A 14911-nucleotide genomic window follows, 5' to 3' on the forward strand; every position below is an offset into this window, starting at 1 on the left:
ACCTATTTGATTTCCCCATGCCCATACGCTTGTAGCCTTTTGCAGCTCAGTTATATAATTTTACTGATTATACCCATTGATTAGTTATATACCTAAAGGTAAATTTTTCTGTATTTGAAGTTGAAGTTAGGGATGGGCACGAACTACATGACAAGCCAAAATTCAGGCTACATTTTGGCTGAATTGGGACTTGGGTGCAAGTTTCAGCAGGCACATGGTCTCCAAATAAATCTCTGAGCTTTGGGGAGAGGGTTGAGGCAGCTCAGGAAAACAAAGCCAATCCAGAAAACCAGGCATGGAACTACCAGACAATGGTGGAGGTGTTGTTCAGCCTTGGAAACACCAATAGGGAGTGGGATCCTCTGAAGCTTGCCGGGTACTGCTGCCTGCCAATAACAAAGCTCCCTTTGGTTGCAATGGAACTCAAATGCTGTATAAGTCCGAGAGAAGTGCACGTGTTCTCTGTTGGGTTTTTAGTCAGAGATGGAGAGGGAGAGTCAATGTTTTAGCAGTGAAGAGGTTTTGGGGGGGGGCTTTACTTTGCCTTGGGTCCTTTCTCAAATTTGGTTTTTGTTTGTTTGCTGGGGTGGGGGTGGGGGTATCAGGACTGCTCTCATTTCACATGGGCTGCTATTTGTTTAGCGACATTTTTCTGCTTTCTGCTTTGCTTTCCTTGGTGGTTTCCCTTTCTTTTTTCCATTTTATTTCACACCCTCAGTTTAGGTTGCAGTTAAGCCTTCTTGGGGGAGGGGGAGGGGAGAGAGAGAGCACTTTAGCAATGAAGTCGAGCTTTGCTGGTTGTGGTGGGGATTTGCACTCAGTCTGGGGCCAACAGGCTTTGCTTTGCTCTGAGTTCCTTAGCCATTCTTGGGTTAGCAATAGCTCTTGTAGGAGTTGTCCTTGAAAAGGCAGCTTCTGGGAGAGATCTCTCAGCCCCACCCACCTCACAGGGCATCTATTGTGGGGGAAGGAGATAAAGGAGATTGAAGCTGCTCTGAGACTCTAATTCAGGGAGAAGAGTGGGGTATTAAACTGCAGTCTTTTCCTCCTCCTCTCACTCAACACTTGGCAATGTTTGCACAGAAAGCACTTTTTGGGGGGGCTGTAATTCAGACCCCCCCCCCCCCGAGTGCAGGGCATGTGGGGAGGCATCCTGGGGAAGTCTGCTGTGAGTTTTATGCCTCTAGCTCACACAGGGTCTGTTCTGCACACTCCAGAACCTGTGCCTGACATCTCCCTCCAAAAGCACTTTCCTGGAAGCAACTTCTTGGGGGGTGGTGGATTTAAATATTCACCAGGCTTGGTGGGCAGGTAGAGGAGAGTCAGCTGGAAATGCCCTGTGATATTGGAGTCTCTAGGACCCTAGAGGGCCATCTCACCATGTCCCAAACTTCCCAGACTGGTTTGGTTTGGCCAGAGCCATTCTGTTTGGGTTGTGAACCGGGTTTTCCCAGTTCGTGCGCATCCCTAGTCTCATACTTTTGACTCATGCTTATCAAAGTATAAGGCAGAAGCAGGGGGAGCTTGCCTAATTGGTTATATCTCCAACAAGTGTGATTTACAAAATTCCCCTCTGCTCCAAGGTGGCTGAATTAAGGAGCGAATTTCTGATCTGTTGTGTTTTTACAGTGTCTGACTGCATGCAGTTAGACTTCAATTCTGATAGTGGCCTGTTGATGTCAGTTGAAAGTAAAACCTATTTGTGAAAGCAGATGAGTAGGATAAAGCTGAAAAGGGAAAATTCTCATGCTCTAGCCCCTTAGAGCTCTTTGCGCAAGGGCTACTGTAAGCTCTTGGAGGATTGGCTACATCAGGGGTGTGTGGCCTAATATACAAAGGAGTTCCTACTACAAAAAAAGTCCTGATCCTGTTGATCTAAATTTAAGATGCCAGCAGAATTTTGTTTAATTTTACTGATGGCTGCCCCTCTGAAATTAAGTTACTTACAGGTGATTTCTGCATGTCTCATTCTTGAATGCTGTGGCTGTCAACTGATTGCAAGAAAATTTTTTAATCACATTTTAGACTTGATCTCATTGGAATAGATTTGTATAATATGAACTTCATCATAGATGCTATGAGGTCGAATTAGCCAAGGCTGTTACTAATGCTACAAGTAAATGCCATCTTTACTACTGTTTTCCCTTTCTTTATTACAGTAGCACACTAGAGTGAAAGTGGTCTCAAATAAATGTGTATGCAACTCGGTCTTGGTGATTAAAATTAGCCCCCACTGATAAATTAGTGAAGCTTTCATTGATTTAAAATCTTTAAGCCTGAACTAATATATTTAGCTCATTTGAGTTCAGTGGAACTAATTTCCTTGCTAAGCATATGGAGGATCACACCCTAATGTGTCATAAATAATTCAGTAAAGCCCAGTACTTTTTAAGGGTGTTTTAAGCACTTTCACATATTTTCTCATTCTAATAAAACTTGGGTTGCTTGGTTTTATTATCCGTATGATGATGCTGAACACAACAGTCTTGTCTAAAGCTGCATGGTGAGTTTGTGGCAGATGTGAGGCTAAAATTGGGGGTTTCCTGGTTCTTTGTCTAGTCACTTCTCCACTAATTTATGCAAGGAGATGATATCTCCCCTGAAAAATTGAAGATGACATGCTGCTGCTGTCTCCAGGCTTGGTTACCTTACTCTCTATGTGGGAAGGCGCTTGAAGACAGTCCACAGTCTATCAGTCCAGAACGCAGCAGCAAGAATGCTGTTGGCATCATGTTAGTTCCTGTCTTGAAAGAGCTTCGCTGACTTCCTGTTCATTTCTGGTTCCAGTTCAACATGATTCTCAGGCAGGGGGATTTACAATCTTCAGTAGCACCCCACCCAGTTGTATGTATGCAATTTGGTATGCCTCTGCTTGCCTGGGTCTTGTGGATAAGCTTCCCATCTCATCTGGTGGTGCTGATCTTGTGTCTGCCTTGGCAGCTACTTGCTCCTTCTTAGGAAGGTCTGCCTTGTACTTGGTTTATGCAGTTTATTTCAAGAAGAATGATAGTGTCAAATGTTCATGTCCTCAAGCAAGCAAAACAGTTCTGTCTACAAATTGATAGCGTAGTGCATTCCTACAGTTTCATCCCTCATTCCTTTCCTGAGCTCTGGGGAATGCTTTTATTTGCGATTGTGCAGGTTAGGAACATTATATTCTAGGTGTAGAAAGCATATGAATCCTGAAAAGGTTATAATAATTTATAATCTTCTCAGGCTTCAGAGTAAAAGAAAGGAACTGATGGTGCTAGGGGAATGCTTAATTAAACATAAGATTATTTTGCATCTTCTGTGTTATTTCCCCCCCAAGTCTCTGGCAAAAGTGAGATTTGTCCCTTTTCCTACTCCTCTTCAGTTTCTTAGCACTATTGGTTGTAAGAAACTCTATTCTTTTTGTTCTGACATAGGCCTTGTCAGCAAGGGAAGAACTAACTTGAATAAAATTAGCATAAGGGAAAGAAAACAAAGATGGTTTCAGTAGTGTCGCAGCACAAATTCCATTACTTTCCCCAAAGTTCAGTGCTGCTGTTCCTAATTGGGGAGCCACTTTAGTTAATACCTCCAAATGCATTTAGCTGAGTTACTGTATAAGAATGGAGTGACCAAGGATCAAGCACCAGACATTGAAGACCTACATATTTGGTAACCAACACATGGTAAAACAAGCACCTATATTGATTTCACAGTGGTGGGTATAAAAAGAAGGGGGAAGTGCCTTTGAGAACTAGAAACATTTAAAAATGGAAACATGAAAGATGCTGAGTAATTCATACTCTATGCTGAATAATACCTTACATGGATTGTATCTTTAGCTATATTTGAGGAACACTTTCAGATAGATGAGGAAGCCTGATTAATCCATATATGGAATCCACTGCCACAGAATGTGAAGAGGGCTTCCAGCTTAGATGACTTTAGAAGGGGATTAGAAGTATTTATGGAACATCAGCCTATCCACATCTTTTAGTCACAGTGGCTATAAGGAACATCATTCAGGGCAGTGTGCCTGGAAGGCAACAGCGAGAGAACTTTCATGCACTGATTATGGATTTCCTAGGGACATCTTGGTTAGGAAACTAGGTGAACTTTCTGCCTATCTAATAGAGATTTTCTTACTTTTTTGCAGGGGGGGATCCAGCACATATTCTCTTGTTATACTGGACTCTTCCAGCCATCTAGAAAGGACTAAAGCCTTTGTATTGCTATGTTTAGGCTTCTGCCTCCTAACCTCTTGTTTTGTTAGTGGTTCAACCCTCACATAAGAACATAAGAGAAGCTATGTTGGATCAGGCCAATGGAGGAGGTTCACAAGTGGGGCTAGAAGCCCTTCCACTTTGCCCCCCCCCCCCCCCCAAGCACCAAGAATACAGAGCTTCACTGCCCAAGACAGTTCCAATAATATGCTGTGGCTAATAGCCACTGATGGACCTCTGCTCCATATTTTTATCCAAACTCCTCTTGAAGCTGGCTATGCTTGTAGCCGCCACCATGTCCTGTGGCAGTGAATTCCACATGTTAATCACCCTTTGGGTGAAGAAGTACTTCCTTTTATCTGTTTTAACCCTACTGCTCAGCAATTACATTGAAAGCCCATGAGTTCTTGTATTGTGAGAAAGGGAGAAAAGTACTTCTTTCTCTACTTTCTCCATCCCATGAATAATCTTGTAATTATTATGTCACCCCATGGTCAATGTTTCTCCAAGCTAAGGAGCCCCAAGCATTTTAACTTTCATAGGGAAAGTGTTCCAAACCTTTAATCATTCTAGTTGCCCTTTTCTGGACTTTTTCCAATGCTATAGTATCTTTTTTGAGGTGCACATATTTGTTCACACCCTCAAAGAACTGTAACAGGTTAGTGAGGCAAGATCTTCCCTTACAGAACCCATACTGAGTCTTTCTCAATAACTTGTGTTCATCAATGTGCCTACTCATTCTGTCCTTGATAATGGATTCTACCAATTTCCCCGGTATTAAAGTCAGACTGACTGGCCTGTAATTTCCCGGATCTCCTCTGGAACCCCTTTTAAAGATGCGGGTGACATTTGCTACCTTTCAGTCCTCAGGAACGGAGGCAGATTTCAATGAAAGATTACATATTTTTGTCAGGTGATCCACAAGTTCAACTTTTGAGTTCTTTCAGAACCCTTGGATGTATGCCATCTGGACCAGGTGACTTATTAGTTTTTCATTCATCTATCAATTGTAGGACCTCCTCTCTTGTCACCTCAATCTGACTCAGGTCTTTCAACACCCCTTCCAAAATTAGTGGTTCTGGAGCGGGCAAACACTTCTCGTCTTCCACAGTGAAGACGGACGCAAAAAATGCGTTCAGCTTCTCAGCCATTTCCCTATCCTTTTTCAGTAATCCTTTTACCCCTTGGTCGTCCAAGGGCCCCACTGCCTCCCTGGCTGGTTTTCTGCTTCTAATATATTTGAAGAAATTTTTATTGGTCTTTATGTTTTTTGCAATATGCTCCTCATGGTCCCTTTTTGCCTGGTTGGGGTTGTAGGGGCTGTTGTGGTTGCCCCCCTAGGCGCTGGTGGCTGCAACACCCGATTGAGCTGCCTTCTCACCTCTTGGGTCATGAAAGCGTTGTTTGCTCGCATCTCCTCTCTGAGGGTTCTAGCCATCTTCACCATTTCAAACCGCATCATTTGGAGGAAGTCCCATGGGTCGGGATCTTGTTCTTTCTCCTACTCATCTGGGATTGGGTTGTTGCCCGATCTTCTTGACCGTCGCCCCCACTCGCCTCTGAGGTGCCTTGGTCGCTATCGTCCTCCATCCGTGTGCAGGAGGTGGGGGTAGCGCTAAGATCGCTTCCCTTTGTGCTGGCGCTTCGTCCATCAGGCTGGTAGACCTTTTGGGGCCCCAATCCTTTGGGGTTATGAATAGTCGCTGTATGTGCAGCGGGGACCCTCTGCCCGCCAGCCTCCTGATGTCGAATATGTGCCATGGAGGTTGTCTCGGGACTGTATCTGGTCCTTGATCCTCGCCAACCAGCAGTTTGGGATTTTCGGGGGCCTCTCCATTATCTGGAGCTCTCTCCGCCATTTCAGTAGAAAGTTTCAAAGTTCGGTTAAGTTCCCAGTGGGATTACTCCCAAAATGTCAAGCGCCGATATTTCCCAATAACAGAGTCCTTTTGTTTTGAATCAAAAGATATGTTTATTTCAGAAAAATCAAGAGCTTTACCAGGGACACGAGCCTTGGGAGTAATGGAGTACCAACAGTTACAGAGTTGCTATATAGGATATCATCAAAGGTTACACTACAGATGCAAGTGAGTCACGGGTTCAAAAGTTACTAAGCAACTATCTATTTATTGCTAAAGCATCTTAGGCTGTTGAAAACTTCAGAAACATTCTCACACTTCTCCGTGAACAGATAAAGGTTGCCTGTGTGAAACTGGGGGAGGATGCTTTGAGGTACCAACTGCTAGCCTGTACCATAAACATCCCAGGGCCAGATGGCTTCGCTACGTGCCCTCTGGGTTGTAAATAATGGAGGACAGCCGGACTGGTGACATGCCCTTTACATAGTAAAATCTGGTAAAGAAACGAGCATGTTTGAGACTCAGTCTTACTGGACTGTATACCCTCTCTGACATACAGAGCCACCCTACCTCCAGCCCTTCTCTTCCTATCCTTCCGATATAACTTATATCCAGGAATCACCGTGTCCCACTGATTCTCTTCATTCCACCAAATTTCTGAAATTCCCACAATGTCTGTGTTTTCCCCCAACACTAAACCTTCCAACTCCCCAATTTTACTTCTAGCATTTGTATACAAACATCTATAATTTCCCAGGCAAGCTAGGCCCGCCACCTTCCTCCTGCTGCCTCGAGACTTTGGCAGACAGTCCATACTGTTTTTCACCATCTCAGTGAACAACTCTGATCCATTACCCAGTAGAAAAGTAATAGCTAATCCTTCATCTCTTTGAGATGAGTCCTCCTGAACCAGAGACATTTCATCTCCTGTCGACTTTCCCCCAAGATTTAGTTTAAAAACTGCTCTGCTACCTTTTTGATTTTAAGCGCCAGCAGTGTCTATAGGCTGTGCCAGATCAAACGGCAAAAAGAAAAGTCCCAAATCATATGAGCATAGTAATCACAACAAATAGAAACCTTGTTATGATCTACAGAAGGCCTGTAGTTTTTTCTCATGTTCTGGTCCTCTCAACAGACCCTTTAAACCTCTGGAATGATGATTCCCTTCAGTTGCAGGACCCACATGGACAAAAAACGCTACACAGGTCCAAGGTCTGCAATGAGAAGGGGAAGAGGGCAAAATCACTCTTCTTCTATCAACTGAATAGTAATGGCAGAAAAGGGGGTAACTTTGGCCTTGTTCCCTCCTGGGTGCATAACTCTGACCTGTGTAGCCTTTTTTAACCATGTAAGTCTTGGAACCCCAGGACTTATTTGGAAGTCAAAGAGGACACCTGGGGAGGAGGGCAATGCAGAGAAAACCCACATACATCGATGCCTTCTGCTGATGGTTGTGTATGACCTACAGGTGAATCATAGCATTCTGGTTTCTCATATGTTTCTGTCACACTTTCAGAATCTCACACATTTCTGGTTCAAGGCATTCCAGTCCCATTTCAGAAGCTGTGCTGCAGAAAATCCCCTGTCAATCTTAAGTCATCCTTCTGCTTCTCTTTTTGCCATTTGATCTGGCATAGACACTGTTTGTCTGAAAGCAACAATTTCTTTCTGGAGGGGAACCTGTTTCACCTGTTGCTCATATGATCTTATATGGTCCTTAAATCATAGATCTGGATGGGACCTCCAGGGTCATCTAATCCAACCCCCTATGCATTGTAGGAAATTCATGAATGCCTCTCCCCCACATACCAGTGACACCTGCTTCACATTCAGAGGAAAGGAAAGGTCCCCTATGCAAGCACCAGTCGTTTCCAACTCTGGGGTGATGTTGCTTTCACGTTTTCACGGCAGACTTTTTACGGGTTGGTTTGCCATTGCCTTCCCCAGTCATCTACACCAGAAGATGGACAAAAAAAGAATCCTCCAGGATCCCTATCCAAAGTGGCCTGTAGAAAAATTGCTGCTTGACCTCAGAGTGGTGATCCGCATAAAGAAAGGTCCCAGTTACTTGATTATAAAGCTTAATAAAGTGAAGTGGACTGATAAACTTTTTAACTGGCTGGTACTATTCTGCACTTCATCTGGAAGGTTTCAAGGCTTCTTGGGAAATGTGCAACATGATCCCTGCCATCCCAGCCTCTTGTTTGCTAGTGTGTCCCTGATGAGTAAATGTGAGAACAGAACTCTTAAGTGGCCACAGTACTAGCTGCATCTTTTTGCAAATACTCTTCCTTCTGGTAGGGAACCCTCAGGAGGGCACCCATCTCATTTTAATCTGTGTTGGCATGTTAGTTAAAAAGAGCATGAACATGGTTTCCGTGAAGAAGCCTCACTTGTTATTACTCAGGATTAACATTTAGAATCTACTCCCTGTGAGCAAAGAAGGAGTGGATGAGGCTGCCTGTCACCACTTTCGTCTTCCACTGGCTGCGGCTGCTTCATCAGGTGAACGCTGGCTCCTGCCTTCCATCACAGGCTGTTTTAAGGATCAAATGTATCTATTCAAAAAGTAAGGGAGGGAGGCAATGCTAAGGGTCTTATTGTTTTGCCATCTTTCTCCCCCGCCCCCTTTATTTATGTACTTGCATTACAGCCTTGGAATGGAAGTGAATAAGACTAGACCAGAGTGCGTATTGTGTTTTTTCAGAAGGAGGGGAATAATTAGAAGTATACATCAGTAAAGGAAATGATGCATTTCTTTCATTTCTTCTAGTCATCTAGATTTTATACCCAGATATGAATACCTAGATATCAATCATATCTAGCACAGCCATAATTATTGCTGAAATATGAAGCACGATAAGCTGTTCTGAGCCTGTGAGAGACAGCATGATATAAATACAGTAACTTAATAAATTTAAATTTATTATATACATGTAATGAATAAGACCACCATCTTGAATGAAGCATGCCTTTGAGAAGGCTCCATTAAATGAGGGACTAGGAATTGATGACCTCTATGCCAGCTTTATCCCACAAGTTTTCAGTACAGTTCTCCTCTTTAGCTCTCCTGGTTGGGTGGTCATATTTCTTATGTACTCTTTTTTTTTTTTTAAATTAACCCTCTCCCATGTTACTAGATTACATTTTTCCACACTGTGAACAGAGCTTCATCATTGGTCTTCTGTGCAATCCCACATGGGGACTGCGTGTGTGCAGACTTGCCAAAAGCAGACTGAACATGCAGAACATGTGCAGCCATTCTTCTGTTATGTCCTCAGTGTAATGGGATATGGCAGAGGACAGACTCTTACAACATCAACTAGTACACTTGGAGAGGGGGAGGTGTTGGTGTAGCTCCCTCCCATACATTCTGATTTCTAATCTGCAAGAAAACTTTGTGAGGGACCATTGAAAAATGTCTCCATCAATCACCAGCTTCATGTTACAGACCCAGAAAGCATTACCCTTTGACTTTTGCTAGACCAATTGATCATCTTTAAGGCCTCAGACTGGAACATTTTGTGCACATTAGCAAATCTACCTCAAATACTTGTTCGCTCAGATTTTATGAATTAATCTGTCAGATTTAAAACTCAATGTATGTCATTCCAGAAGCTGGTAAAGTTGAGCTGATTATGACTAATTTTGAATGTTTAATTTTTGCAAGGTCAAAATGACCATGCAATTTTGAAGGCTGCTTTAGTGGACATTTCTTTGCCTTGTATTCTAGCTGGAAAGCCATGAATACCTTGTGAAACCTTCCTTTGATCCCAGTCTGGCTGAATTGAGAGGAAAAATGGATAAGCTAGAGGAAAAAATGCAGGAGGAACTGAAGATTGCTGCCAAGGAGCTAAGTATGTTGGGGCAGAGTTGTTATTTTTCACTGTGGAGGAGTGCTGAAGAGTTGGCTTTTCTAAAGTTTAATTCAGTGCTCAGAGTTTTCCATAGCTTAAAATAATACTGCTGTTTTTAAATCAGTCTTTCAAGGAGCTTATAAGGTTCCCCAGTGACAACGGGAGTAATGGCTTATCTGAAAGCAAGCTTATTTACTTCTGTTGATCCACTCTTGGTTCTTGAATGTAGGCCAAGACACTTGCCTAGACCCACTATCAATCATAAAATATTTCTGAAGATCCTCTGCAATGCAAAAGGTTCCTTGGCAGGGATTCTTTGGCAGACAAGTTGATGTGGAAAAGGCTCACTGAAGATCTGAATGTTTGAAAACATTGCATTACTATAAATCTGCATATAATATGGGAATGTTAGCCTGTCTTTTCTCCCCGCCCCCAAGAAGTAATGGCGCATAATTTATTTTTATGTGGCCACCAGCAGTTTGATAAACTCCAGTTGAGATGTAGTCAAAACTGACCATAATACTTGGGAGCGTGGGAAGTCATTTCAAAAAGTTGTAAAAAAGGGAAGAGATGTTCTGTGCTTTTATTTTACTGAAATGACCATTTAAAGAATAATGTACTTCTTACTCGTTTAGAATTTATTGCCAGGTTTAATCCCTGATAGGGGATAGGCCAGGTGAGCCTAATCTCGTTAGATCTCAGAAGCTAAGCAGAGCTGGCCCTGGCTAGTATTTGGATGGGCAACCTCCAAGGAATACCAGGGGCGTGATGCTAAGGCAGGCAATGGCAAACTACCTCTGAAATGTCTCTTGCCTTAAAAACAAGTCTGCTTCACCACCTAGTGGTGCATAATGCTAAAAAAAGCTAGGACTTTTGGCTGCCAGACAATCCTAGGATCTCCTGGCTATACTACACACACTGCCATACGATAATTATTAATTATTATTATTATGAGGTTTAATTCTGTACATTTATGACTTAATGAAGACCAGGAAGTTCTTCAGATCTTCAGTAAGTTCAACATGATGTTTGTGTAATCCCAATTACAGCTTTTATGAATGGTCTTTCCTTTGTCTGTTCAGCTGAGCATTGCTTAGAAATGTCTGACTCCTATATTTCATGGTGTTTTAACCTCACTGTTTTACTCCCCCCATGTTCATTCATACTGAAGTAAGCATCTGCCAATTTAGGATACCATTTCATAGATTAGATTAAATTTTCTAGTTCATGAAAGCTTATGCCATGACGCATCTATTAGTCTTTAAGATGTCACACAAGACTCCTAGGTATGTTTCAGATGTAACTGCAAATTGTGATTTGCTGTTAAGTAGCAAGCCTGGCAGTTTCTCTGAATCATGTGCTCCCTCTTCTAGTTGTGCATGGTGAAATAATTGGTTATTTCCAGGTTTATAGGAAAGCACAGTTTGCTACTATATTCAAAATAGCACATGGTAATTATGCATACCTTGCAAAGCAAGATTCCAAACAGTACTTGGCTTTTGGTTTTGGAATCCTGATTCACAGGGCAGATGCAAACCATAGTTTTCTCGACTTGGATGTAAAGAGAGTGTGGCTTGCTGCAAACTTGTAAGTAAGTTAGCAGTTGTGAGATGGGGAGCAGAAGCAGTTAAATGGATTCTGTCTAGCACTTGTTTCCTATGGAATATTTGGTGTATACCCTCACTTATCCTCTCTAATGGCCCGTCAGTCACCCTAAATAAAATAATTTTCCTGTTTGGGTGTCTCCTCTCTTCCTTCCAAGTGGAATAATCTCAGGTTGGTGTGGCGTTTTATTTTAAAGAAAAGAGCCCCATGGCACAGAGTGTTAAAGCTGCAGTACTGCAGTCCTGAACTCCGCTCATGACCTGAGTTCAATCCCCAGCTGAAGCTGGGTTTTCAGGTAGCCGGCTCGAGGTTGACTCAGCCTTCCATCCTTTCGAGGTTGGTAAAATGAATACCCAGCTTGCTGGGGGGAAAGTGTAGATGACTGGGGAAGGCAATGGCAAACCACCCCATAAAAAGTCTGCTGTGAAAATGTTGTGAAAGCAATGTCACCTCAGAGTCGGAAACAACTGGTGCTTGCACAGGGGAGCTTTCCTTTTCTTTTCCTTTGTTTTAGAAATCTCTGTAGTAAGGAAAACTACTGCTTCAAACTCCTTTAGCTCTTGTCTAGCCAACTAGTTGCTAGGACTCATTCTAAGCCTTGTGACTATAACTTTTCAACAGGTGGCCTAGCACAATATGAAGCAGCAGAACCCAACCAATTTGAGTCATTGAGTAGGGATAATGAAAATTTGATTTGTCTGTCTATAACGCTGCTATCATTTGTGTTTTATTTCCCCCTCATCTCTTCCTGTTGAACAGGTTTGGAAGCCGGCAAGAGCATCAAATTGGAATGCAGTGCACAATTGGGGCATTTTTTCCGGATTACCTACAGGGAGGAAAAAATACTGAGGAACAATCTGAAATACAATGTCTTGGAAACCCAGAAGAATGGTGTGAAGTTCTCCAACAGGTCTGTAAAATGTGCATCACTCCCAGCTCCTGATCCCTTCAGAATGATGGCTGATCAGGGGAAAGTACTCTTTTTGATTCCTGGAAAATCTAAGAGGAGTGAAGGTAGCTTGCAAACTGTTTTTTTTTTTTGTTTCTTATGTGCAGTAAATTGAAACAGCTCAAGGAAGAGTACTCAAAGAACAAAGAAGAATATGAAGAAGCTCAGGATGTTATTGTTAAGGAAATTATAAACATTGCATCAGGTAAGGGAGGCTGTATTGATCCTTGAAAGTAGAAAGGATGTTCTGAGAATGTAATAACATTCTTGTAAAGCTGATATGCATCATTGAGGGGTGGGTGGGGAGTGGAGGAATAAGCAAGTGGTCAGCTCTCCACCTTGGTCCTGTCTTTAAAATTGGAACATGACCTACTTCACAAGGCTGTTTCAGAGCCAAACAAGATTGAGAGTGAAATGCTCCATGCAGATATAGGCTTCATTCCTATGCCTACTTACTTGGAAATGATAGGCTACAAAACCATAGCCTTACATTCTGAGTAGAACTCTGTACACATTCATGAAAAGTTTTGCCTTTTCTCCTCAATTCCTTTCTTCCCTAAGGAGCACAAGCAGAGATACTGAGTGATACCCCCAAGCAGAATATAATTTGCTTTCTCAACACTCACAGATTTCCCCCTGACTGTGCAGCACCTAGCTCAACATCAGCTTCATAAATGAAGCTGTCAGTCACAGAAGTTGGCACAGATGTCAGTAGAGGCCACATATGGAACTCTGTCTCCCATTGCTTTATGTCCCCTTCCCTCTCAACAGCACACTTTTCCAATAATCCTTGTGCCATTGGTGAAGACTATGACAGTTCAAGTGGGCAGCAGGGTCTCATTTCTGGATACTGAAGTGAATGCTCCTGCAGCTGTGACCTCTGGGCTTCAATAATATTCCAGCAGCTCAGCCACTGACTGCAGAAGGGTTTAAGCACACAGGGGTTGCCAGCTTGTGCTTACATCAGACCCTGTTCTATCTTTTAAAATGTGCTTGTGCTGTTTTTTTGTCATTGGCATAATTTAACACTTCCCCAAATTCACATTATTTGCGTCTTATTTGACAATAAGGGATTGGTATGCACAGGGGAAATGGAGGTTGATCTTGGTTTGTGAGGTCACACATGCCTTCCCTTTTACTAAACTGCTTTGTTTTGTGAGGTTCAGTGGAAGATTTGAGATCTTCCCCCCTCCTTTCTGCTGACAGCAGCTCTCCAAGGCTAGCAGAATGGAGGTGTGCGTGTGTGTGTGGAGATCTTGCAAAAGCAATTTAAAGGGAATGCTTGGAGGGTTGGGAAGAGCAAAAGGGATAGCAAATAGCTGTTAGGCTGAAATAGATGCAAACCATTTCAGCTGTCCCTCTTGTTCCCCTCCGCTTCCCAACATGAACCCTACAAATCTCTGAAACCACATGGAGGGTCAAGGAATGGTCAAGGGAGGGTCGTGGATGGGGATGGGCATGAACCTCCAGCCACAAACCAGCGATGTTCATCATGAAATTAGATTTGTGACGAGGTTCATGCCCTTCCCTATCTGCAACCATAAGTATCCTAAAACAGTGCCCATAAAGAGATTTTTTGTTTATAAATATTTCAGTCCAGGATTACCTTCTGTTAGTTTTCCTTGCAGGTAGCAGAGTTGTTGTGGCAGGGAACTGATGAGTAAGCAACAATAAGCATGAATAAGGCAGCAATATAAACAAATAGAAATGTTTGCTGGAATATTCTTTTCCATATTACATTCTCTTGGAATATTCTTTTCCATATTGTATAAGTGTTCAGGTCTAGTGGCTGCCCAGGCTTTTGGGCCCTGTAACTTAAGGTACATGCTGTTCCAAACAATGTAACATGGCAAGTGTACATCGGAATAGCCTTGTGGCAAATGCAGAGAGGTATCCATGAAGATACAATAGCTTTGAGTGAGATGAGATACTTCTTTTTATTTTTTCTTGTCACCTGTATTTTCTTTAAAAACTGAGAGAGAGTGTTAACTTTATAAAGAACACTTGAGTCATAGAGTTGGAAGAGATCTCCAGGGTCATCTAGTCCAATCCCCTGCACAATGCAGGAACTTCACAAATACCTCCCCCCCCCCACACACACACATCCCCAGTGACTCCCTGCTCCATGCCCATAATATGACAAAAACCTCCAGGATCTCTTTCTAAACTGGCCTGGAGAAAAATTGCTGACTGGCTCCCCAAGTATCACTCAACTAGTATTGAGTGTATATATACAACCTTCCCCCCCCCCCCAAAAAAACACGTGTGTTTACCATCAGTGGAACTAGGCTGACCCTGAAGGACACTAGCTCATGATGGTCTCAGCAACTGATACTGGATTTTCACAGCTTGCCCAATAAGTCCTCGGTCCTTTTGATTCCAGCCATTTAAATGCAAAAATCAGCATATGTAGGGGAAGGAGTGGGCCTATTTAAATGTCACTGTGGT

At 42.8% G+C, this 14911-nt stretch overlaps 1 protein-coding gene across 1 annotated transcript in view; it reads left to right on the forward strand.

Moving 5' to 3' along the window:
• The window catches only part of MSH2 (mutS homolog 2), an 88311-nt gene that overhangs the window by 54902 nt on the left and 18498 nt on the right, over window positions 1–14911 (forward strand). The window contains exons 9-11 of the mRNA XM_060248842.1: window positions 9786–9909; window positions 12274–12424; window positions 12571–12668. Coding sequence (XP_060104825.1) covers window positions 9786–9909; window positions 12274–12424; window positions 12571–12668 — 373 coding nt within the window. The remainder of the gene's footprint in view (window positions 1–9785; window positions 9910–12273; window positions 12425–12570; window positions 12669–14911) is intronic.

The sequence above is a fragment of the Heteronotia binoei genome, chromosome 1 (genome assembly GCF_032191835.1).
Source record: "Heteronotia binoei isolate CCM8104 ecotype False Entrance Well chromosome 1, APGP_CSIRO_Hbin_v1, whole genome shotgun sequence".
NCBI classification, from domain to species: domain Eukaryota; kingdom Metazoa; phylum Chordata; class Lepidosauria; order Squamata; family Gekkonidae; genus Heteronotia; species Heteronotia binoei.